The 23929-nt window shown below is 36.2% G+C and overlaps 1 protein-coding gene across 1 annotated transcript; it reads left to right on the top strand.

Moving 5' to 3' along the window:
• Window positions 1-434: 434 nt before the first annotated feature.
• On the top strand, window positions 435-21801 carry LOC128222448 (uncharacterized). The gene is made up of 14 exons (XM_052931456.1): window positions 435-595; window positions 1854-1936; window positions 4300-4374; window positions 5552-5720; window positions 7632-7714; window positions 8072-8146; window positions 8907-9257; window positions 9738-9815; window positions 12792-13014; window positions 13378-13454; window positions 15388-15462; window positions 18202-18400; window positions 20311-20499; window positions 21571-21801. The coding sequence occupies exons 3-14, from the start codon at window positions 4306-4308 to the stop codon at window positions 21786-21788; spliced, it is 1806 nt and encodes a 601-aa protein (XP_052787416.1). The 5' UTR covers window positions 435-595; window positions 1854-1936; window positions 4300-4305; the 3' UTR covers window positions 21789-21801.
• The last annotated feature ends 2128 nt before the right edge of the window (window positions 21802-23929 follow it).

Here is a 23929-nt window from a genome sequence, read left to right as displayed (position 1 = left end):
TATTGGTCATTAATTAATAACAAGTAATCCTATTAGCTACATCGTTCTTAGATCCAATAAACCAGTATTGAGTACCTGCCCTGACCGTATTTTTCGTACACTCGTTGATAGGTGAAACAGGCCCCTGAACCTTTAATTAGAATCAACCAGGTTGTCTGTCTGTCTTTAAAAGGGAAATCATCAAACTGGCACGTGTATCAGAGGAACTTTTTTTACTACAAAACAATGAAAAATACAGGAGCAAGCCCAGTAGTCGCGAATTCATTTTATTAATGTGTATACTCATGAAATAATATTGTAAAAAGCCACTAAGTCTATCAAAAGCGATATAAGAGACTATCCTAAAGAATACATAGTATTAAAATGTTATCTTTAAACCCGTCTTTAATCAGCACTAGGCACAACCAAGCACATTGTTTTTGCCATAAGGTTTGTAATGCACTTGACCATAATCGGCGTCGGTCTGGCCACTCTTACTGCCTCCTCTGCTGCTCGACTGACCTTTGCAATAACCACTGCGGGACTACTCCTGCTTCATCAGGGGGAGCGATCTCTTCACAACCTGGTGATGCCACACGAATAGTCCCCACTATCGGTATGAACTTATTTTATATAAAGTTAATACCATCTCTGATTAAATGATTACGATAATTTATTCAGTTTTCAATACTAGATTTGCTTTTAAGCTATTGTTCCGTTATAGCGTTACATACTGACCACTCTAATGTTCAGTTCTATATAAGCATAATTATATACAAAGTATGATTATTTTCTAAAGCTCTTATATTGTTTTGATTCATTTCAAACGCTTTTTAATATACAATATCAATTTGATATTTTACACTGTTTTTAAAGTTTAGCCCGCTCTCAGTCCAAATCAAACGTCAATACGCACAGGGCTGGGACACAATTTATACGACGTCATTTCAGAAATAACATTACGTGCGCATACAAATTGACGCGTTTTTCTAAAAATGTGTAATTAAATGACTTTTAATATCAATTTAAGGCATATAATGAAAAGAAAGCATGTTTGTTTTAGTGTAAGATAGCAAAATATTTCACCTCTTTACGAGTCTACGCCACTCGTGCAATATATATTCAAAGTGACACTCTTATTCGAAATCAATACATACACAAGTATAACAAACATCAATTCTGACTATTAAACCTTTAACTACTTAATAAATAATACATTTATGGAATATATTAATTACTGATAACAAGATTGTAACCGTGTATTTGATAGCAGAAAGGGCAAAAAAATAAATGATTGGTGAATGCTAAAATATTTACTGTGGTCTACTATAGTCTCATTAGGTAGAAATACCGTGTTGTGTGCTCTTTTTTTCAAATTAAACTCGGTATCCTTCATAAGAACCATTGTTTTCGACAATTTTTCATCCTTTTTCGAAGTATTAAAACAATATTATTAATTGTGGTAATTCTTATTCGGAGTAAGAGTGTATCTTTAAAAAATCGGTGCTCACTCTGTGAAATATGATAAATACCGGGGTTAGTAGATGACCCGGTATGGGATATACGGAAACCATATCGGGTAAGAAGGAATATTGGGTCACGTACTAATCCCGTATCGTATATATCACGCCGACAGCCTGTTTACATGTTTAAATGTTTCATTTATCCATCGGAATACTCATCGGAATCCGAAAATAGATGACATTTTTGTACGACATAAACGTGGTGACCCAATACGGAAACATATGGGGTCACCGCGTGACCAGTCCTGGACCAATGGCGTTGCGTCATTTATGTTGGAGGCGTGATATTTCACGATCGTACACTAAAACAAACAGGCATCTGCTATATGTATGCATTCTCTTCTTATACAGGCACAGGACTTCAATGTTACAGCTGCGATAATTTGGCTGATCCAAGCGCATGTACTCATGTTGTCACTTGTGAAACGGGAAATGTGAGTTACTGAACATTTGAAGAGACATACTTGATGTTGTATCTATGTATGTACTTTGTGTTTTATCTAGAAATAAGTGTACATTGTTTAAAAGCTAAATTGTTTTTAACTCAAAACAATAATATTTGCTGTGTTGTGATAATACTTGTAAGACAATACAAATGGAACACATGCTTAATTAACACCAGTATTTTAGTTTAAACTTATTTATTTTGCAACGATTGTGAAACGAGTTATTACAACATTATATTAATTACTCCCGTTGGCACATGTTACGCGAGAGTGTGGTCGAGTGTTTTGGGGGAAACCGGAGTACCCGGAGGAAATGCATTTGTCCGGCTTGGTGACCACAAATCAAACGCACATGTGCCCAGGCCGTGAATCGAACCAGCGTCGCCAAGGTGACAAACGAATGCGCTTACCACTATGCTTACCGGACCCCCCCCCCCATTTTTGCATCCAGATAAGATAGTTCCCCCTTATCCTATTAACATAAAGCAAGCGGGTCATTCGTCCCTCCTGGTCACTATTCAGGAGTGGTCTAAAAATACCAATAAATATCTTCAAAAAATATTAATATTTATCAGGCGGTTCGCTTGCTTTTTTTGTCATACTAGTAAATATAGCAAATGTTTATGAATATTTATATCAGGGTTGTTAACGTGTAATTGTTTTGCCCGGATTATCAGATGACTAGTCAATATCTGGTTTTGTTATAAATAATCATATCTCGCGGTTTGTGTGCATTTCTTGGTCACGCTAGTAAATGTCGTCAAGGAATATGAATATTTATATCAAGGCCGTTTGTATGTAGTTACATGGGTTGTCAAGGGACTAGTAAATTTCTGGAATGAATATGCGTATTTACACCAGGGCCAGTATTCAATATTCATTTAACCCGTATCCTTAGACATGCCTCAGTGATTCAATTTAGCCTATTGGTCAGCTAAATATTGATATGCACCAGCATATGTACGGTTGTGTTACAAAAATATGCACTAACCTTAATTCTTTGTATAATATGTATTGTTGTTGTTATCGGTCAATGGCAAATCACAAGCAACGCCCCGACATTCCAGGCGCGCCAGCCTTGTTTGAATTTTGCCACCGCCGAGTGAGCAATCATTCCACAGGGATGAAAGTTATTACAAATGCTACACAAAGCTATCTACATTTATTATATTCAGATTTCATTGCTCACAGACCTGATAAACTTGGGTAAAGACACAGAAAATCAGACGTGAATATCCACGTGTTCATGTAGAGAAGATTGTTTATTTACTTTTTCAATAGTTCACGATCTATGACGACGCCATCTTGGATTGGCTGTTAGCCAATATTTTTGGGTCATTTGACCCAAAAATATGGGTCGTTTTCGGTCGGGTCATTTTCGGTCGGGTCATATGACCATGATTTTCGGTCATTTGACCATGTGAGTATATAAGGCGCGGTTTTCCAGAATCGGGAGGAGACGTAACTTGGACATAGCTTTAAGCACATCCCGTACGATTCGCCCTCGGGCGTTTCGTCCATTTTGGCATTTGGTTTTGACATTTAACTGGAAAAAGAAAACGATAACGATTTTTATTATTTGTCTCCTTGATAAAATCTAAAAAGAATTATATAGGAAATTCGCGGAAAATTAATGTTTAAAGGACTTATAAAATTCAACACGATGATATAGCGTTTTCCTGTGTCTACCCAGTGATTGCATACTGTACCTTTTCTTCTATTGGTGTTTAAATGATGACTTATTCCGCTGGTGTACTGTTTTCCAACGTTTATTAAACTTGTAAACATCGATTTGAGTTGTCTTCCCGGTGAACTAGTTTTTGACACGCAATGGTTAGACTACATACAATTTAACTGCCATTGAGAGGTTTCGCTACCAGTACCTGAGGGGCAGTCACGAGGGGAACACTTCAAATACTTGGTCACCCTAAAAGGGACAGTTGATAGCGTCGACGGACCACGGGGCTAGGTCGTAACAATATACAGACCAATCAAAACCCTTTGTTTCTAATCTTAAACTTAAGTTTAATCTAAGTTGCTTATTGAATACGGCCCAGGTCGTTTTGCGTTTATTTGTTTTACACGGGTTATCAGGGGACTATTAATACCTCCAATGGTTAGGAATATTGATATCAGGGTGATTTACATGCATTTGTTCGTCAAACTAGTAAATATCTACAATGGTTATGAAAATTTATATCAGGACGTTTTGCGTGCATGTTCTTTGTCCAGGAATATCACGTGGCTAGTAAATATTTCCCAATGAATAGTTATATCAGGGCCGTTCGCCGTCATGTTCGATACTGGCATATATGGAAGGAGAGAAGTAGCTAGCATGCTTTATTTTACAGCAATGCATGTTGCGTGAGGTGGCGAGGGATGTTGTCAACAATCCGATATACTCTGCTAAATGTGAGCGAGAAACGGTACGTCCAATCGATTAAAAAAAGGAAAACAAAACAACAGGAACAAGCACTGATGCCCAAAAAATGTAATCAAGATCCTGGTCAATGGTAGACTGATTAAGAGTAAACGAATTCCCAACAAGGAACGAAATGCTATAAGACAACATAATATTTCACAACATTTTAAATGGTGTGGTAATGTTCTCCGCACTGTCGGTGAAAACTAGGTAAGACTCATGCAGGTTGAGGAAACACGTGACTTAACGGGGTTTGCATATGGGTCAACACGGGCCAAAACCGAAGTCAACAAATAAATAGGTTAATTCTAAAAATATGTCATCATTGTTTACATCAGTTTTGACTCGTTATGACCCATGCGAGAACGCCGATATTTCTCTGCTCGACATGTTTGGTTGTCTATGACGGAAGTCATATTGATTAATGTCCATGCATTATGTGTATTGTTTCGTGACGATGCGTGTCTCTGGTTGCGTTTTCGTTAGGCATATAACCTTGTGTCTCTAAGCAAGAACATTGTTAATTGTTTGTCTACTCGACTTGTCTTTGTATTGTATTATACATTTATGTTCTAATAAAATGTAGCATATGATGTCATATTGACCAAAAATTATTATTGACCGAGGCGAAGGCGCAAGGGTGCCTGTTTTCTATATATGTCAAATTGTGGTGTATACTGGCCCTAACAATATTTTTGGCCGCAACTTTCATTAGACGATTACTTTCCTTTGACGAACAGATATAACTGCCGACAAGCAAATTACTTAATAGTCTTCAATTTCCCATGACGTGCAAAGTATTAAAATCCGTTTTCAAAGAAAGAAATGATTTTTGAGCTTGTGAAATAAGTATACTTAATGGATTAAATAACATAATTATTACATTAATGCGTGAAAATTAATATATTGAAAAAGTATATATGAAATTCAAATCCATCTAATTATGGACTAATAGGCACCTTGAATCCTAGTAAAGGGCGGTGCCTGCGTAGGAGATTGTTTAAGTTGATGTTAGGGTCCATTGACACCGAGTCTTTTAACTTTTGTATCTTGGTGAATCCTTGTGCTACCAATACATCCAATTACAAGAATAAATTTGTCCAGTTTGTGTTTCTATTGTAGAAAACCATCCAACTACCGCATTAAATTAGAGGGTTATTAGAAAGTTCGTGTTTTTCTAGATATGTCGGGTGCTTTCTCTGTACGGCCGGCGCTCTCTTGGTTGTATTAAGTGTTGTACAACAGACCGCTGCAATAACCACTGCGGAGCAGATACTGTGACCACAACAACTGGTCCAGCGTTCACTCAAGCCACGCTGCCAATTGTAACACACATCGCAACTACTTCCGGTACGATGTAAAATCAGTCCAACTAAAATAACAAAAATGAAGAGGATACATATTAACACTTATTAGAAGCAAAACTTTTTTATTTTATCAACAAATGTAAAATTATGTTTAACTAATTTGACTTTAATGCGCAAAAGTTAAAAACAGCATGTTGTTGTGTACATCTAAATGATTCAAGGCTTTTTTTAATAACTACATGGCGATACATTTTCCAGTTAAAAAGATGCCCAAATATAGCTAATACTTTTTATCTTTTATCATATGCTTTTATTGAATGTGTTGATTTTTTTAGTCAAATGAGTAACATATAGAAATGCATAAAAATGTATTTAACATAAATCAAATCAAACCTATATTGCGCCACATCGAGCATTTTTTTTTTATGAATTATTCGATGCGCTGGAATTCAGTATTCAATTGTAGTTATGGATAAGCATTATTCGGATACACTTTGAAGTATTCGTTACTCAAGGTATAAGGAGATTTGCACCGATAGTGAGTGTTGAAGTATATGTATTAACAGCAAAAGTAATCTGGTCGCAATATCACGAAAGTACTTAAGTCAAATCTCAATCTCGACTCATTTTACCATATAACGTCAAATTTATTGATTTATATTGACACAAATACAATCACCAAACTAAACTTACAACGCATACTGAAATACAATAAACATAAACAAACCATAATCTCATCAAGGTTGTTTTACTGTTATATGATGGGATTACAGCACAAGGACAAGGTGTGTTTTGTGCAAGTTTTAAGGCTGCACTCGCACAGATTTACCATTTTTACATTTTTTTTATTTGTTTGTCTTGGAAAGAGCCATTTTTTTGCGTAAATATCTGCAATCCAATGATATTGAATTGCTGACAAAAAGTCAGATCGTAGGTTTTCATATTTACGTTCGAAAATTAATGTTTTAAGGCTTAAACCGTTACTAACGGTTTAAGTAAAATGCATAAAACATTAATTTTTAAACTTAAATATAAAAATCTGCGAACTCAATTTTTGTCAGCAGTCTTATATAACTTGTTTCCATGGATTTTCGCAAAAATTGGCTCGTTCCAAGACAAAAAAAAAAAGTTGTCAAGACGTTCAATCTGTGAGAGTGCAGCTTTAAGGATGTTGTATTTGATTGTTTTTTGTTTGTAACCCCTTATTTTGTAAAATGTACTAATAATATTATATTATTTAAGTGTTTTTTTGTGCATTTATCTAAAACAGAAAGCATTCCATCGAAATAGTTGATTCACAATTTAAAAAACCCAAATAAATTAAATGGTATTTTGCATACTGTTTGAATATAAGACCGAAAATGAACATGCCGTCATTTGCAAATAATAAAAAACACAAACTTCGATTTCGAATTAATCATAAACAGCCTATCATTATAAATCAGTTATTCATAAAAATACAAATAATGAAATAAAATTGAATTACAATAAATATAACTAATTAGCTATCTAATAGCTGCGTAAAATATCACAAACTACAATAAAAAAGGAAATGCATTACAACATATGTACTACTGTTTAACATTTATAATTCTATCCCTTTTTAGAAGCTTAAATCATACACAATGCTTGTCTATGCAATCGATGTTTATTTCTTGCATTTTTGAATTAAATATATTTGAACATGTAAGGCCTATTCATACACTAATATGGGATATATTCTCTCCTTAAGTCGTTATATACATTACATTCAATCATAAAAAAATATGCGTCCTCTAACTCATTCAAATTGCAAAGTTACAAAAGAAGATGGACAAGATGGCCTATTTATATAATAAGAATGAATATACTCTCTCCTTATGTCACTATATACCTGACATAAAGTATTAAATTGATATTCATCTTCTATCTCATTCAAATTGCAAAGGTTACAAATGAAGTTACTGTTTTCCAGGTCAGGGGATTAAGTGTTACAGCTGCGGATTGATGTCAGATCCTGCCGCTTGTTCAAACATCGTTACATGTGAACGCGGACAGGTATCAACTATTGATCCACGTATTCTGAATGATTGCAATTTTACATGTACATAGTTTTACCTTTGAAATATTTACTGTTATGGACTTATAGATTCCCTTGTGACCTCTAGTACGAACCGCTTTTTTAATGCACCGGAATAAATTCGAGACTCATCGTATGGCGCAAATGGTTTTATAAGGCATTCCGATTGTTAACAAACTTACCACTTACATGATGTTGCGTCAATGTTAGTTTGTATTAGTAATTGCATACACTTTGACTGATTGCATAAAGTTTCTTATTACATTTTTTTTTTAATATATACTTTGATATATTGTATACTTATCCTGATAACTGTTTTCTTTCCCTTTTCCAAGCAATGCATGTTAAAATCCGAAGGCGCTGATATGCAAAATGGAGAGTTGTATTCGGCGAAATGTGAAAAGGACGTGGTGGGTGAATATTATAGTTAAATATGTTATTTTTTTTAACATTTCCTTAACTTTCTTTCTACTCTTCAAAGACATGCACCCGACTTGGCGATACTTTTAAAAGTTAAAAAACAGCAAGCCTGCATTCATAAAACCCACTTCAGTCATTCCAAACTTATTTCTGATGTTTTTTTTCTTTTCCTTTGTTCGTGTTGAAACTTATAAGAGTATATAAGCTTTTATCATTACATAGTAATAATTAGAGTTTAAATAACGTTCTTAGAAAAAGACATTTACAAGTAATGCAATGAAATGGCCTGTAAGATACTTATAAAAGAAATGAAATGATTCGAATTGTTTGATGAACACTAGTGTTAAACTTTATGCCATGATTTTTTTTAAACAATTAAAGAGTTTTCTTTCCTTAAACTCCTGATAAGTGGATCCAAATATTTGACAATGCTTGAATCCTTATCTCACAGGAAACGATAACAATGAAACCAGTATTGAACTATTTTTAAATACGCTTAAAAGAGTTCGGGCGAAAAGGAATTTACTTTTTTACTATATTTTGTTAAGCTAAGGTGGATAAAAATGCATCTACCATGGCCATTCATGTAATAAAGGTTCATTCTAACATTTGGGCATGGTGTTCTGCGAAAACAAAGTAACTCGTTTCCGCCAAAAAATACTAACGCTCGATTTGAGATGAACCTATCTTACACTCTCGGCCATGAACTATGATTATAATATTCTAGTACAGCTTTATCACCACCTACAGGTTTGCAACGCAGTGTCCATGCTTGGTCGACGGTCATCACGAACCTCGTGTGTCCATTGCTGTACGACTGACCTCTGTAACAACAACTGTGGTCACCTCCCTTCACACCCGCCTACAATAACTTCAACAATAGCAACACCGAAACTCACAACAACAGCCTCAACGTCTCAAAGTACCACAATTAAAACAACCACTCCAACATTAATACAATCTTCAATAAGTTCTACGACACCTGTACCTTCAACCTCCGGCAATCTGACTGCCGCCGGAGATGGTGTTCAGTGCTATAATTGTGACTACATGGCCGACCCGTCACGGTGCTCGAACATCGTCCAATGTCCTATAGGTCACGTATGTATGTTGATAATCAGCTTATTTATAACATGCTTTTAAATTTTTATAGAGATTTATCAAATAACTAATAATAATAATAAATAAATAATGATATTTCACTGTTTCAAACTGTGGAATAACATTTTGATATTTTTCATTCCTTTGAAATTCAAGCCCGCTTTCTGTTTTTAATCAATCATCACGCGCACAGGGCTTAAGATCACCTTTTCAAATAAAAAAATCTGAATACTAATACTTCGTTTTTCCAAACATACATGCTTGGTGGTCAGTATACGGACGTTTTTTTTCACTTCGCAATTTCAGATTGGAACTATTCATAATACATATAGTCAAAACTCGCTATGTCGAAGTCTTTGAGACCGCGAAAAATACTTCGATATAACGATTATTTATTAACCGAAATACAACAAATAAAATACTTCGACATAACGAGTTTCGACTCTAAGTTATTAACTGTTACTCTGATGGTTTTCACAGGTGTGTATGCTACGCAGTGTGAACTTTAATGTCCAGGGAGGTACACATATATACAAAGCAAGCTGCGAATCCCAACAGGTATATATGTTGATTGCGGTTTGAAATATGTGACGTCATCATGCTGTCCAAATGATTAATTTCCAAGTCTCATAAGCAGGCAGTCACAGCTTACTTTATATATTTAAAAAAAAGTTACAAATTGTTGTGTGTCTATTTTCTAAACCTATCTCTTGGTTAAAATGTGTACAGTCGAATCCCGTTAGCTCGAACTCACTTGGCCCGAATTCCTTGCTTGGCTCGAATATTCCGAGGCTCTATGTATTTTCGCCGGTCCTGGGAGATCGAGCCAGCGTGGTTCGACTGTATGTGTTATTACGTGCATACCTCAACATGACCTATTTTCGCATATGACTTCAACTATCTGTTTCATTACTGGTGGATGTGTCTTTGTTTATACTATGACAACACATAGATGTATGAAGTGGGAAGTTTATCCAAATGCGATTAGTTATAGTTAAAGCTGCACTCTCACATATTCACCGTTTCGAAAACTTTTAAATTTTTGTGTTTAGGAATGAGCCAATTTGTGCGTAAATATCTGCAAACCAGTGATATAAGACTGCTGGCAAAAGTCAGATCACATATTTTCATATTTCCGTTCAAAAATAAAGTTGTATGGCTAAAAGTGTTACTATCGGTTTAAGAAAATGCAGAAAACATATTTGTTTTGAACTTAAGTATGAAAATCTGCGATCTGATCATCGTCTGCAGTTTTATATCACTGGTTTCCATGCACTTTCGCATAAATTGGCACGTTCCAAGACAAAACAATAAATATAAAAAAAAGTTATCCAAACGTTCAAGAAAGCAGCTTTAAATCATCCGCAACCCGAATCATTGCGATTATACAGACGCACTTTAACGCAAGTGCATATTTTAAACTATGCAGTGTGCAATTGACGAATCGGTTTGGTACCATTTTTAAAGAACAATATCCACGAATAGCGTTGTTATTTATCATTTCGTACGTTCGTGTCTTTGCCATGTAACGGCGCATAACAGCATCGCCGCATAAAACAAAATCGACCACGTTTATGCGGTGATTTTCAACGCATAAACAGGACTTTCTTGTGTGGCATAAAGGCACACTTCCGCCGCATAAAAACAATTTAAACACATGCAAGCAAAATAGTGGTTGATAAAGTTCCATCAAGATCGAAATAAGTTGTTTGTGTCCACTTAACCAAGCTTTGACTTTTAGAGACGTAAATTCTAACAAAGATTTTATAAGATCGGTTTAAATGTGAACCAAACCAATTGATCTTTCTGCGAAAAGGTTCGAATTGACGTTTCGCCCGACTGATAAAAATATTTTTTTAAACTTTACTTGTTCAAATTTCCATTGCAATAAGTCACTAGTTATGCACATGTGATTTGTAACAACTGCACTCATCCCGAGGAATATCGGGGCCTTTGAACCAATCCCTGGTAAGGGCCCCGCTACCCCCACACTCACGCCGGGGTGGGGTTGGGGCAGTGATTACCATGACGTAGAATAGGCAAAGTTGTGAAAAACGTCAAGTGTTGCTAAAGGGCAATGTGTGCCACAAAATAACAATAAAGCAATTTTTACTGACTAAATCAAGGACCATAACACTGTCATTAATATTATGTATGTATAAATAAAAATGTGCGTGAACAACTTCACATGCCAGTGAACATTTGTGTTAAACGTTTGGTGACTCTATGTGTGGTAGGTAAGGAGCTCTGCGAGCACTAAAATTATTTTGAATATAATATCTTAATTTTGACTGAATCAAGGACCATAATTATTTTGGACTGGAACAATAGAAATAAAAATAATTAAAGCAGGTACACAGCTTCATACACCGATGAATAAATGTAAGTGACTCTGGAGACTCCCCTGTCACAAGATTTCAGGACGGACGTTGGAACTCTTTTGTGCGTAGTGAAAATGCATGCTTATAGGTATGTGATAATTCGTGATTGTCATGGATGTGCGCGCAGTGATTCCGATTATGTTAATAATCAACTCGTTCTTTAAATAGTTCTGAGGAGAGTGCAGCATTAGTTCTTGAATGGAGCATTAACTCTTTTTTATGGTGCCATTTGAAGCGAGAAATAAAACATTTAAGGAATCTACATATTGCCACAAGACAACGTTTCCATGATGCTACAGACGACGGTCTTCAACAAGGGAGGTACTTGTGTGATGATAATAAAAAAATGAGTTTCATACGGGCAAGATAAGTATTTCTCCCACCTTAGATAAGTAGATCCAATAATTTAACCATGCTAGATATTCTTATCTTGCCCACGGGCGAAGATAAAATGCAAGTATGGAAGTCCTTTTTAATGGTCACCACATTGTAATTAACTCCCTTGTTGAAGACTGTCGTCAGTAGCATCAATGAAATCATTTCTTATGGTAATATTTATAACGCTAATTAATTATTTCTCGCTTCAAATGTCACCATAAAACAGTTTTCACGCACCATTCAAGAAATAATGCTTTATTATCCTTAGAACTATTTAAAAATACCGATTTGACTTTTAACATTAACTGGATCATTGCGCGCATATCCATGACAACCACGTGCTATCGCATATCCAAACGCAATTATTTTCACTAAGCACAAAAGAGTTCCAGCAAAAAATACGTTTTTACTTAATTTTGCTTAACTGAGGTGGGAGAAAAGGCATCTACCATAGCCGCTCGTGCAAGATAGATTCATCCCGTCCCTCGAGCAAGGTGTTTTGCGGAAACTCGGTAAACCTCGTTTCCGCAAAACACCCTACGCTCGGGTCGGAATGATTCTATCTTACACTCTCGGCCATGGAAAATATTTATATTCTAGTATGATTATTTTATTGGATCTACTTATCTTGGTTCAAAAAGGATTTCCAGCATGGCCACAAATTTGGATCTACTTATCTGGGGTCGGAAAAAAATGTATCACATAACAGTAAGACAATGAGGTAGACTTATGCTATTATATAAATATCATTATGACGGTTATCATTGTTTTCCAGTCGTGTCACATGGCAGAATCACTAGCCGCCGGGGGATTCAGCAGCTGTGTAGTATGCTGTAACAGCGATCTATGTAACAACAAATGTCCACAACAATCAATGGCGTCACCAACAACGCACGTACCTACAACATCATCGCATATCAATCTACCACATCCGACGATACTTCAGCCAACTCTTCAAACGCAATTACCGACAACGACGCAAAACGCTTCCGGCCTCGGTAAGATTTACTTCGTTGTTCTATAAAGGTATCTCCACATTTGTTCTTTAGATATATATACATGTATACAGCAAGTAAGTATTTTATGATTTATACAATATCCACATGAAAAGCCAAATTCAACATCGCCAAATAGCACAAAAAAATACACATACATAAACATATATCATTTAAGAAATATAACATCTTTGGAACTGTCCACGAACGGAGGCCAATTTTAATACTCTTACCCGCTTTGGAAAGAGCTTAAAACATGCATTAAACGGTTTTATTTTCGTAAAACATGCCAGCCCTAACACATGTTTAGCCAATATTGTCTTTCAAAAAAAGATATGAAAACTAATGTGCTTTTTCTATGCCCAGGACTCCACTGCTATGCCTGTGGTAATATGGCGTCACCACACGACTGTAACCACGTGACTATCTGCAATAAAAACGAGGTGAGAGCTAAACAGGATCCAGAGGGTGCCTACCTCTCGTTTATGTCAATTTGGGAGCAAAATATGCGTTTATTACTCATAAGTTCACCATTTGTAATTTACGTCTTCGGAGGGGCTCCAAAAATACACAAAAAATCTTAAGGAGGCTTTATTTATGGGTTAATGTGGATAGAGCGCAGGTCCTAAGTTTGGCTTTCGTAAGCTCTCCCTCATATTCTTGAACAGCGCCAATAAGCTATATGTTTTGACTGATCTTATTCACAGACCAGGCATTACAAGCTAAAAGTGGTTAAAATTCTCAATCGACAAACCATTTCTTTGGAATGCGTGTTTTATTTTGGTGACGCATCGTTATTCCGGAAGGTTTTTCAAAGCTATTAAAGTGCCTTATTATGGTCGTAGCAAGACTTTTTTTACGATTTCCTATGATTGATCTTCATAATGGCATGTACTTTATCTAAAATCTTTGGCAAACGTTGTTAGACAATGAATAAAATCATAATTCTTTATGTGTATCAGAAAATCTTTTCTCCCACCTCTGGTGAGTAGATCGAAAAAAATGGCCGTGCTGGAAATCCCTATCTTGCCCACGGGCAAAGATAAAACAAGTACCCGCATGGAACTCCTGTTTTATTGTCATCACTCAATTACCTCCCTCGTTGAAGACCGTCGTCTGTAGCATCATGGAAACCTTGTCTGGTGGCAATATTATGATCAAACTTTATCATTTATCGCTTCAGATTGCACCATTTTTACGTTGCATTTAATAATAATGGTGCACTCTCCTCAGAACTATTTCAAGAATGATGTGACTATTTACATAATCTGAAACACTGCGGGCATGTCAATGACAACTCCGAATTATAACATATCCATACGCAAATAATTTTCAAAGAAATCCAGCGAAAAAAATACATCTTAATTTTATTTTGTTAAACTGAGGTGGGAGAAAAAGCATCTGCCATTGCCGCTCGTTTCCGCAGAACACCCTACGCTCGGGTTGGGGTGAACCTATTTTACACGAGCGGCCATTTAAAACACTTAAAATATTGAAATATATAATCTAGTCTGTTTTTATTAAATAACTTATAGCATGAACATTACTTGAGAACTCAGCCTAAAATAAGCAACGTAACTCCATATTCAATAAAACAAGCAACCTTTGGTGCTTGTATTTCTCAATGCCAAATATTTACACCTCAACTTCCGTTCCTAAAGTAAACTGCCTTTCGGCAATCGCGTTTATCAATCGATGAACGCAACATCTTCGGATATGTTCGGATCGCAATTCATCGCATAACAATATACATGCAAAATATTGATCTTTTTATTGTTTGTATTGTGTCAGCAGGTCCCCTAAAGTATAAATCAACATTTTAGAAAGTGTTTTTTTTTAATTTTAAATGTATTGTTGCCATACGTGTTTGAATTCTACCGTTAAAAGTGATTTCAAGTGGTTGATTTTTTCCCGCGTTTATACCCCGATAATGACATCAACCCCGCATATTTCTTAATTGAGGATTGAGGATTTTCCTTTCCTTTTTTATTCTATGTGTTTGCATTTTATTTGGGTCAATGATAATGGAGTATTTTTTTCAAATTGTCTTTATATTATTTTTACGAAAAAACTGAAAAATGTACCAACAAATAGTTTCATAGAGTATGGTTGAGTCAGTCTATTTTTCCAAAGAGGCTTACTTTTTAAACTAGTGCCAGAAGTAAAAGTTCGCATGTGCTTAGTGTTAACAGTTTTGGACCAGTGACAATCGAGGATTTATTAAATTTTTCATTTCATTAATTTTACGTAGATCTGACAAATGCACCAGCATTACCAAATAAGTTAGAGTCTACATAAAACAGAGCGGCTATATTACCAGAATTGGACTTTAACACTTTATGCTTTTGAACATCAACTGTTTTTTTTATTTTCCAGATATGCTTTCTGTACGAATCCGAGAATGAAATAGCTCAGAGGAAGCTTTTCCATTCCCGATGTAACACCAATCAGGTATGAGTGACTATGATCTGTTTGTAGATCTACATGTTGGTGGTCATGGTCATTGTGGTTTAAACGTCGTGGAATTTTGATTTATTACCATCCTTTATTGTATCATATCCTAATACCAGCGTCATCTTTGTGTTATAAAAAATGAAATCCATGCAAGAAAAATAGAATAATTAATTAATATAAATTAAACATAGAAATGATATCGATGTATATATATATATTGTAAAATAGATTAGCAAATATTGGCATTATAATGATAAAAAGAATACAACCTACAATTTTAGCCCATTGGATTTAAGATAGGCATGACGCACTATACTTTACAATCTATAATTCCAACTTTCGCGGGTGTTAAGAGGTCGGCCTAATGCCACTCATCCGAAACACACCTACTATGTCAGATTTTGTGTTTACAATGTATCAGCCAATGAGGTTGTATTCTAGGTCAGTAAGATGACCTGAATTACTGTCTTAATGGTTAACAAAAGGGCTCGTTCGCTATGCTCACTCTTTATCATTAATAATTTACTTCATGTCATCGAACTATTACATAACTTACTTAAACGCTAACGCTTATTGTGAAGGTTTTCAAATAAGAAATATTACACACCACTGAGGGTCATATGACATTATATAAATATTGCATGGCTTCCAGTGTGACAGTACATATTGTTAACATGAGTGAACTACTGTTTCCCGAGGCGAAGCAGAGGGTAACAGTATTTACCCGAATGTTGACAATATGTACTGTCACACTGGAAGCTATGCAATATTTATTTTATTATACCGTACATAGTTACATTTATATACATATATAACGATTTTTCAACATTACGCAACTTTCAAGTTTAATCAATTTATTCTGTAATTATTGTTTGTTTTCATTAGATGTCATTTTGCTGCAAATGTCGTTAAAAATAATGCAAACGCCGGAAGTTACAAGATTTACAACACATTTTAATAAGCGCTTACCACCTTAGACTTGGAAAACCAAAAAAATGCCTACTTTTAGACGCGCGTGCTATGTGACAGTATCATGTCAACCGGTCAAAACGGTACTGTCAGTGTTTGACAGTAAGAAATTGCCCATGATGGGTATATGAGAAATTAACATGGGCAGTCAGCCCCCGAAAGTGAATGGACCTCGGCTAACGCCTCACTGTCGGGGGCTAACTGGATGGTCCTTATAATGCCATATGGCCCGAAGTGGTGTGTTATATTTCTATATTATACCGAACACCTTTTTACCACTTTTAAAGCGCCTTTGATGTGTTTTATTGAACAAATCTAAAAAAAAATTTGGGAAAAAATCTCGTTGTGAAAATTGCAAGCAGCACTCGCAAGTTTTATGACGTCAGCGGTCCATATTTTATGACGTCAGCGGTCCCTATTATATTATTTGGCGAGGTCCGGACCGGCCAAAAATATTGGATTTTTATTAAAATACATTGATATACGGACCGATCAACTTTATAAACACAACGAAGGGACGCATTTATGTAAGGTATAATATTATATATTACTTATTACTTATATACTGAATAATATTCATATTATGTTAACAGTTAATTTACATTTTACAGATGCGATTCTTTTGTCAATTGTCAAAATATCGGAGCAGGGTTAGAGTCGAACTCCTTTGGATCAAACTCCAAAGGACCAATAAAAATACCTTAAGTCTCTGGAAATTTGAACCAATCGGATTTGTTACATTCAGTAAAAACAAATCGTTCCTTTACATCCAGTTCGAGTTAATGAGGAAATCGAGCCACGTGAGTTCGGGCCAACGGGGTTTGAGTGTTATATATGACATCACATCACATAACGTTTTCATTTTGTAGTACATGCTCTTTATAGTATCTTTATGAATCACTGGAAGAATGTATTAAAATAGCATGAATTGATCAGTTTTAAAGGTTTTTGCAATAATGGCTATTGCTTAGCAACAACAGAAGCCATTTCGTTATTCAGTGCTACATTCCAGAAATGTAGTACACACTGATGGAACACGGTTAATCCAGCAATGTTTTTTTTTTAAGTTATTATGTAGTTTTGGTACTTTTGGTGTGTGTTCAATCCAAGAAAACAAACTATACGTCCGGACTATGTCACACTTGCTGTGTTTCATGTACTCTTAGAAGCATTATCTATTTATAACCAGGTTTGCGATGTCCTACAACATCTCCCGCCTATAAAAAGTAATCACACGGGTATTGAACTGTGTCAAACTTACTGTGTTTCATGTACTCTTAGAAGCATTATCTATTTATAACCAGGTTTGCGATGTTCTACAACACCTCCCGCCAATAAAAAGTAACCACACGGATATTGAACTATGTCACACTTGCTGTGTTTCATGCACTTTTCGAGGCATTATCAATTTATAACCAGGTTTGCGATGTTCTACAACACCTCCAGCCTATAACAAAGTAACCACACGGGTATTGAACTATGTCACACTTGCTGTGTTTCATGTACCCTTCGAAGCATTATCTATTTATAACCAGGATTGCGATGACCTACGACACCTCCCGCCTGTAAAAAAGTAACCACACAGGCATTGAACTATGTCACACTTGCTGTGTTTCATGTACTCTTCGAAGCATTATCTATTTATAACCAGGTTTGCGATGTACTACAAGACCTTCCGCCTATAAAAAAGTAACCACACGGGTATTGAACTATGTCATACTTGCTGTGTTTCATGCACTCTTAGAAGCATTATCTATTTATAACCAGGTTTGCGATGTCCTACAACATCTCCCGCCTATAAAAAGTAACCACACGGGTATTGAACTTTGTCACACTTGCTGTTCAACTCCGCTGTGTAACAATCACTGTGATTTTTCAAATCACCCGACTCTTCCGCCTGCCCCGACACGTCCTCCTCCTACTACAACAACGACCGCTGATGGAATTGTTTCAACAACTATTACACGTGAGTTTTCTTGTAGTCTTATATTTCATACAAATTGGTTCTAGCAGCATTAAGTTTTTTAAAGTTCATGTTACAAACAATCGTGTAAGTGCTCCTTTTCCAACAAGATTATGCTAGGCATATCAATTTAGGCAGTGAATGTTATGTATCAGTTTGGACTGTGTATGCTATGCATTTAAGTTCGGACAATGCATGCTAGGAATATCAGCTCGAGAAGTACATGCTACGTATATAAGTTCGGATATTCCTACAAGGTATATCAGTTTAGGCACTGTATGCTAGGTATATTAGTTCGAGTGCATGCAAGAGATATAAATATCGGGCAGTGCTTGACAAGCATATCAGATTGAGAAGTTAATTCTAGGCATATTAGTTCAGGCATTGCCTGCTAGGTATATCAGTTTGGTTGGGAATATCAGGCATATTAGTTTAAGCATTGTTTGCCAGGCAATTCAGTTTAGTTCAGGCATTGTATGATGGGCATATTATGAGTTTGGGCAGCACATATTAGGAACAACAGATCGAGCAGTGTATGCTAGGTAAATCACTTTGGTTAGTATATACTAGGCCTGTCAGTTCAGAGAGTGAATGGTAGGTATATCAGTTCAAATATTATTTACTAGGCATATTAGTTCGGGCAGTGTATGCTCGGCACATCAGTTCGGATTGTGTACGCTAGGAAAATCATTCGGGTTGTGTCTGCTTGGCTTTTCAGTTTTGCAATGTATGCTGGACATATGAGTTCGGGCAGTGTATGTTAAGAATTTCGGTTTGGGTAGTATATACTATGCAGTTCGGTTCAGACAGTGTATGCCTAACTTACTTAACTGACAGTGCATGCTAGGAATATCAGTTGAACAAGTGGGGCATGCTAGGCATATCTGTTCAGAAGTGAATGCTAGGAATACTAGCTCGGGAAGTGTATGCCCAGAATATATGTCAATGCAGTTTATTCTAGGCATATATTCAAGTCATATCAGTTCGGACAGTAAATTTTAGGCATAAATGTAAGGAATATAAGTGCGGGCAGTGCATGATAAGTATTTTGATTAAGACAGGGACATCTAGGCATATATTTAAGGTATATAAGTGCGGGCAGTGCATGATAGGCATATATTGAAGGCATATCAGTTCGAGTAGTGCATGATAGGCATATGTTGAAGGCATATCAGTTCGGGTAGTGCATGATAGGCATATATTGAAGGCATATCAGTTCGAGTAGTGCACTATAGGCATATATTGAAGGCATATCAGTTCGGGTAGTGCATGGTCGGCTTATATTGAAGGCGTATCTGTTCGGGTTTGGCTTGAGTAACATATATTGAAGGCGTATCAGTTCGGGTAGTGCTTGCTCGGCTTATATTGAAGGCGTATCAGTTCCGGTAGTGCTTGCTCGGCTTATATTGAAGGCGTATCAGTTCGGGTAGTGCTTGCTCGGCTTATATTGAAGGCGTATCAGTTCGGGTAGTGCTTGCTCGGCTTATATTGAAGGCGTATCAGTTCGGGTAGTGCTTGCTCGGCTTATATTGAAGGCGTATTAGTTCCGGTAGTGCTTGCTCGGCTTATATTGAAGGCGTATCAGTTCGGGTAGTGCTTGCTCGGCTTATATTGAAGGCGTATCAGTTCGGGTTTGGCTTGAGTAACATTTATTGAAGGCGTATCAGTTCGGGTAGTGCTTGATAGGCATATATTGAAATAATATTGGTTCGAGTAGTTCATGCTACGTATATATTGAAGGCAAATCTGTTCGGGAAGTACATGCTACGCATATATTGAAGGCAAATCTGTTCGGGAAGTACATGCTATGCATTTATAGAAGGCATATCAGTACGGACAGTGCATGCACGGCAACTCAGTTACAAATGATTAATTTATAGTAAAGACATACACATCCCTTTCATTTGATATAGGTGAAGATTGTGAAAACCATCGGTACGTTCACATTCCCTACGCGGACCTGTGCTTTAAGTTCCACTTCCTTAACCACACATGGGACGAGGCAGCGGCCGTGTGTCGCGCTGAGGGCGGCAGAGTCGCCACGCTTCCGACTGAAAACCAATTCACGATAATGCAGACACTGGTCGGAATCACGCCAGAATGTAGGTGCAAAGTATTAACCACAATAAATTAAGGACATATTCGGAGCTCCTCGGCCATTTTTATCGAACACTAACTCGGATGTATAGGGACGGTTAACATACTCAAAATTCGATATGTTTAAGTCCGCTGCAAGTAGATCGCGTATTTATTGTTTTTAGCAGCTAAACTGTTTGAATTAACTCTTCTATAATCTTAATTATGTTGCAATAATACGCTTCACTGGCAATCAATTTAACATTAGATCAATAAATACAAACTAAAGTACTAAATTAAATAAATAATATAATTAAAAAAATACGAACTACTTCTACTGCTGTACCGGCATACATCGGAAGTTGTTTTCGTTAAAAATTGCCGAGAAGTTCCGGATGCTTTAGGACAATCATAATACGTGCATATCATCGGTCGAAAGACAAAAGGGTAAAAGCTTTAGTAATATGTGATTCTTTATTTAACATCGCTTAAGGTAAACCATCCATCTTTATGATACAAATATGTGTAAATGCATTTTAGATCTAAATATAGTGATGATTGCTATGTTTAGTTTATATTGATAAACCATTATAACATTAAGCATGGAAATATTATAAATAGCATCATACTGGTGCAATTATTTTGATATGAAATATGAAAGGGGGGTAATAAATGAAAATTTTACTATGATTATAAAAGCAATTTAATCAATTTGTTCCCTAAAAACATATTGTCTATATAAAACGATCTTGATGAAAAGTATTCAATTTATCGTTATGTAACTTTAAAATAATAAAATGCCAGTAGCAATTTGTAGCAATTATGGATGGACTACCTTATATCCTTCTTGCTTTCACCTCTCGATATACAGGAACATTTTAGGTCAGACATATTTAGGGGTATCGGGATTATGCAGCATGTTCATACAACCACGAGAGGTCAATATTAATAAAAACATGAGTTTCATTGCGTGGTGCGTGTGCTTTTGCACGTTTTTTATCATTAACTATTTTGCTTTTTGTCCGTAAAGAGAGCTATAGAAACATGATTCTAGTAAAAATTGATCTTCCTTATTTTTATTTCACAACTTGTTTTAGATCGCCACAAAATGGTATATATCGGCGCAAAAGATCGTCACCATAACGGAACATACTTCTGGGACCGGGGACAGGAAATGACGTCACAAATCCTTCACGCACGTGGTGTTTCAACAATCACATCCGACGGATGCGTAATTATGACGTATTCAAATGGTTATGCTCTCGGCATACAAGCATGCACTTTGAAAGGACCATTTATTTGTACAAAACCGTGACAATAAACGCTTTTTGGTGCATATCATAGTTGTTCTAACTTAAACTTGTGTTAAATCCACGTGACGTCCTTGTGTGACAATAAACGCTTTTTTAGTGCTTATTTAAACCCACGTGACGTCCTTGTGTGACAATAAACGCTTTTTTGGAGCTTATCAAAATTGTTCTCATTAAAACTAGTTTTAAACCCACGTGACGTCCTTGTGTGACAATAAACGCTTTTTGGTGCTTATCAAAGTTGTTCTTACTTAAACTAGTTTTAAACCCACGTGAACTCCTTGTGTGACAATAAACGCTTTTTGGTGCTTATCACAGTTGTTCTTACTTAAACTTATGTTAAACCCACGTGACGTCCTTGTGTGAAAATAAACGCTTTTTGGTGCTTATCAAAGTTGTTCTTACTTAAACTTGTTTTAAACCCACGTGACGTCCTTGTGTGACAATAAACGCTTTTTGGTGCTTATCAAAGTTGTTCTTACTTAAATTAGTTTTAAACCCACGTGACGTCCTTGTGTGACAATAAACGCTTTTTGGTGCTTGTCACAGTTGTTCTTACTTAAACTTATGTTAAACCCACGTGACGTCCTTGTGTGACAATAAACGCTTTTTGGTGCTTATCAAAGTTGTTCTGAATTAAACTTGTGTTAAACCCACGTGACGTCCTTGTGTGACAATAAACGCTTTTTGGTGCTTATCAAAGTTGTTCTTACTTAAACTAGTTTTAAACCCACGTGACGTCCTTGTGTGACAATAAACGCTTTTTGGTGCTTATCAAAGTTGTTATTACTTAAACTAGTTTTAAACCCACGTGACGTCCTTGTGTGACAATAAACGCTTTTTGGTGCTTATCAAAGTTGTTCTGAATTAAACTTGTGTTAAACCCACGTGACGTCCTTGTGTTACAATAAACGCTTTTTGGTGCTTATCAAAGTTGTTCTGAATTAAACTTGTGTTAAACCCACGAGACGTCCTTGTGTGACAATAAACGCTTTTTGGTGCTTATCAAAGTTGTTCTGACTTAAACTTGTGTTAAACCCACGTGACGTCCTTGTGTGACAATAAACGCTTTTTTTTGGTGCTTATCAAAGTTGTTCTGACTTTAACCAGTTTGAAACCCACGTGACCTCCTTGTGTTGCTTACCATTTCATTGCGGTGTTCCCAACATTTATAACCGAACTATATATTCGATAAGATCATATATTTTACAATGATTGTGAAGATTGTTACGCTTACTTATACAAAGTCACTCTCGTTGGCACGATGATGTGCGAGTTTGGTCTTGTGCTGTGGGGGAAACTTGAGCACTCGGAGAAAAACCCACTTATCCGCTTTGGTGATCACTAAACAAACGCACATGCGCCCAGGCCGGGAATCGAACCAGTGTCGCCTTAGTGACAAGCGAGTGCGCTAACCACTGCGCTAAGCCGACAATTAATGTGTTCAAATAAGATAGTTAAATATATTACGCGTGTCTGATTGTGTTGTGTTGTGACGTGTAAAGTACATGTCCATGGCGGTTATTCCACTATTTATTAAATTAAGATATGTAAATGTACTTTTCGTATCTGCCTAAGTTGCTTTGTGTTCAACATTTATCTCAGGGAATTATTTTATTTGTTTTGCTGCTAGGCACCGCATGTAAGTTCCATTGTGTTATTGAAAAAAAATCTTAAAATAGAAATGCTATGCATTATTCAGGAAATATTCAGTTGCATAGGGAATTAGCAAAGTCAAATAAAAGAAGACTGTATTCAATAATTGAGAATATACCAACTACTTGGTACCGAATAATATAAGCGCAGTTTCTACATAGGGAGTGATTGGGTCAAATATTTATATGTAAAACTACATAAACAAGCTCAGCACACAACAGTTTAAACATAAACCCTGTTAAATGGCACCGGCCGGGTAATATGAAAAACTACCTACACAAGCCCAGCAGCCAACAATTTAAACATAAACCCCGTTTAATGGCACAGTGATATATAAAAAACTACATAAACAAGCCCAGCAGCCAACAGTTTAAACATAAACCCCGTTTAATGGCACAGGGTAATATGAAAAACTAATAAACAAGCCCAGTAGCCAACAGTTTAAACATATACCCCGTTTAATGGCACATGGTAACATGAAAAACTGCAG

This window comes from Mya arenaria, chromosome 16 (assembly GCF_026914265.1).
Source record: "Mya arenaria isolate MELC-2E11 chromosome 16, ASM2691426v1".
In the NCBI taxonomy this organism is placed as follows: domain Eukaryota; kingdom Metazoa; phylum Mollusca; class Bivalvia; order Myida; family Myidae; genus Mya; species Mya arenaria.
This window is presented reverse-complemented; position numbering and strand designations above follow the sequence as displayed.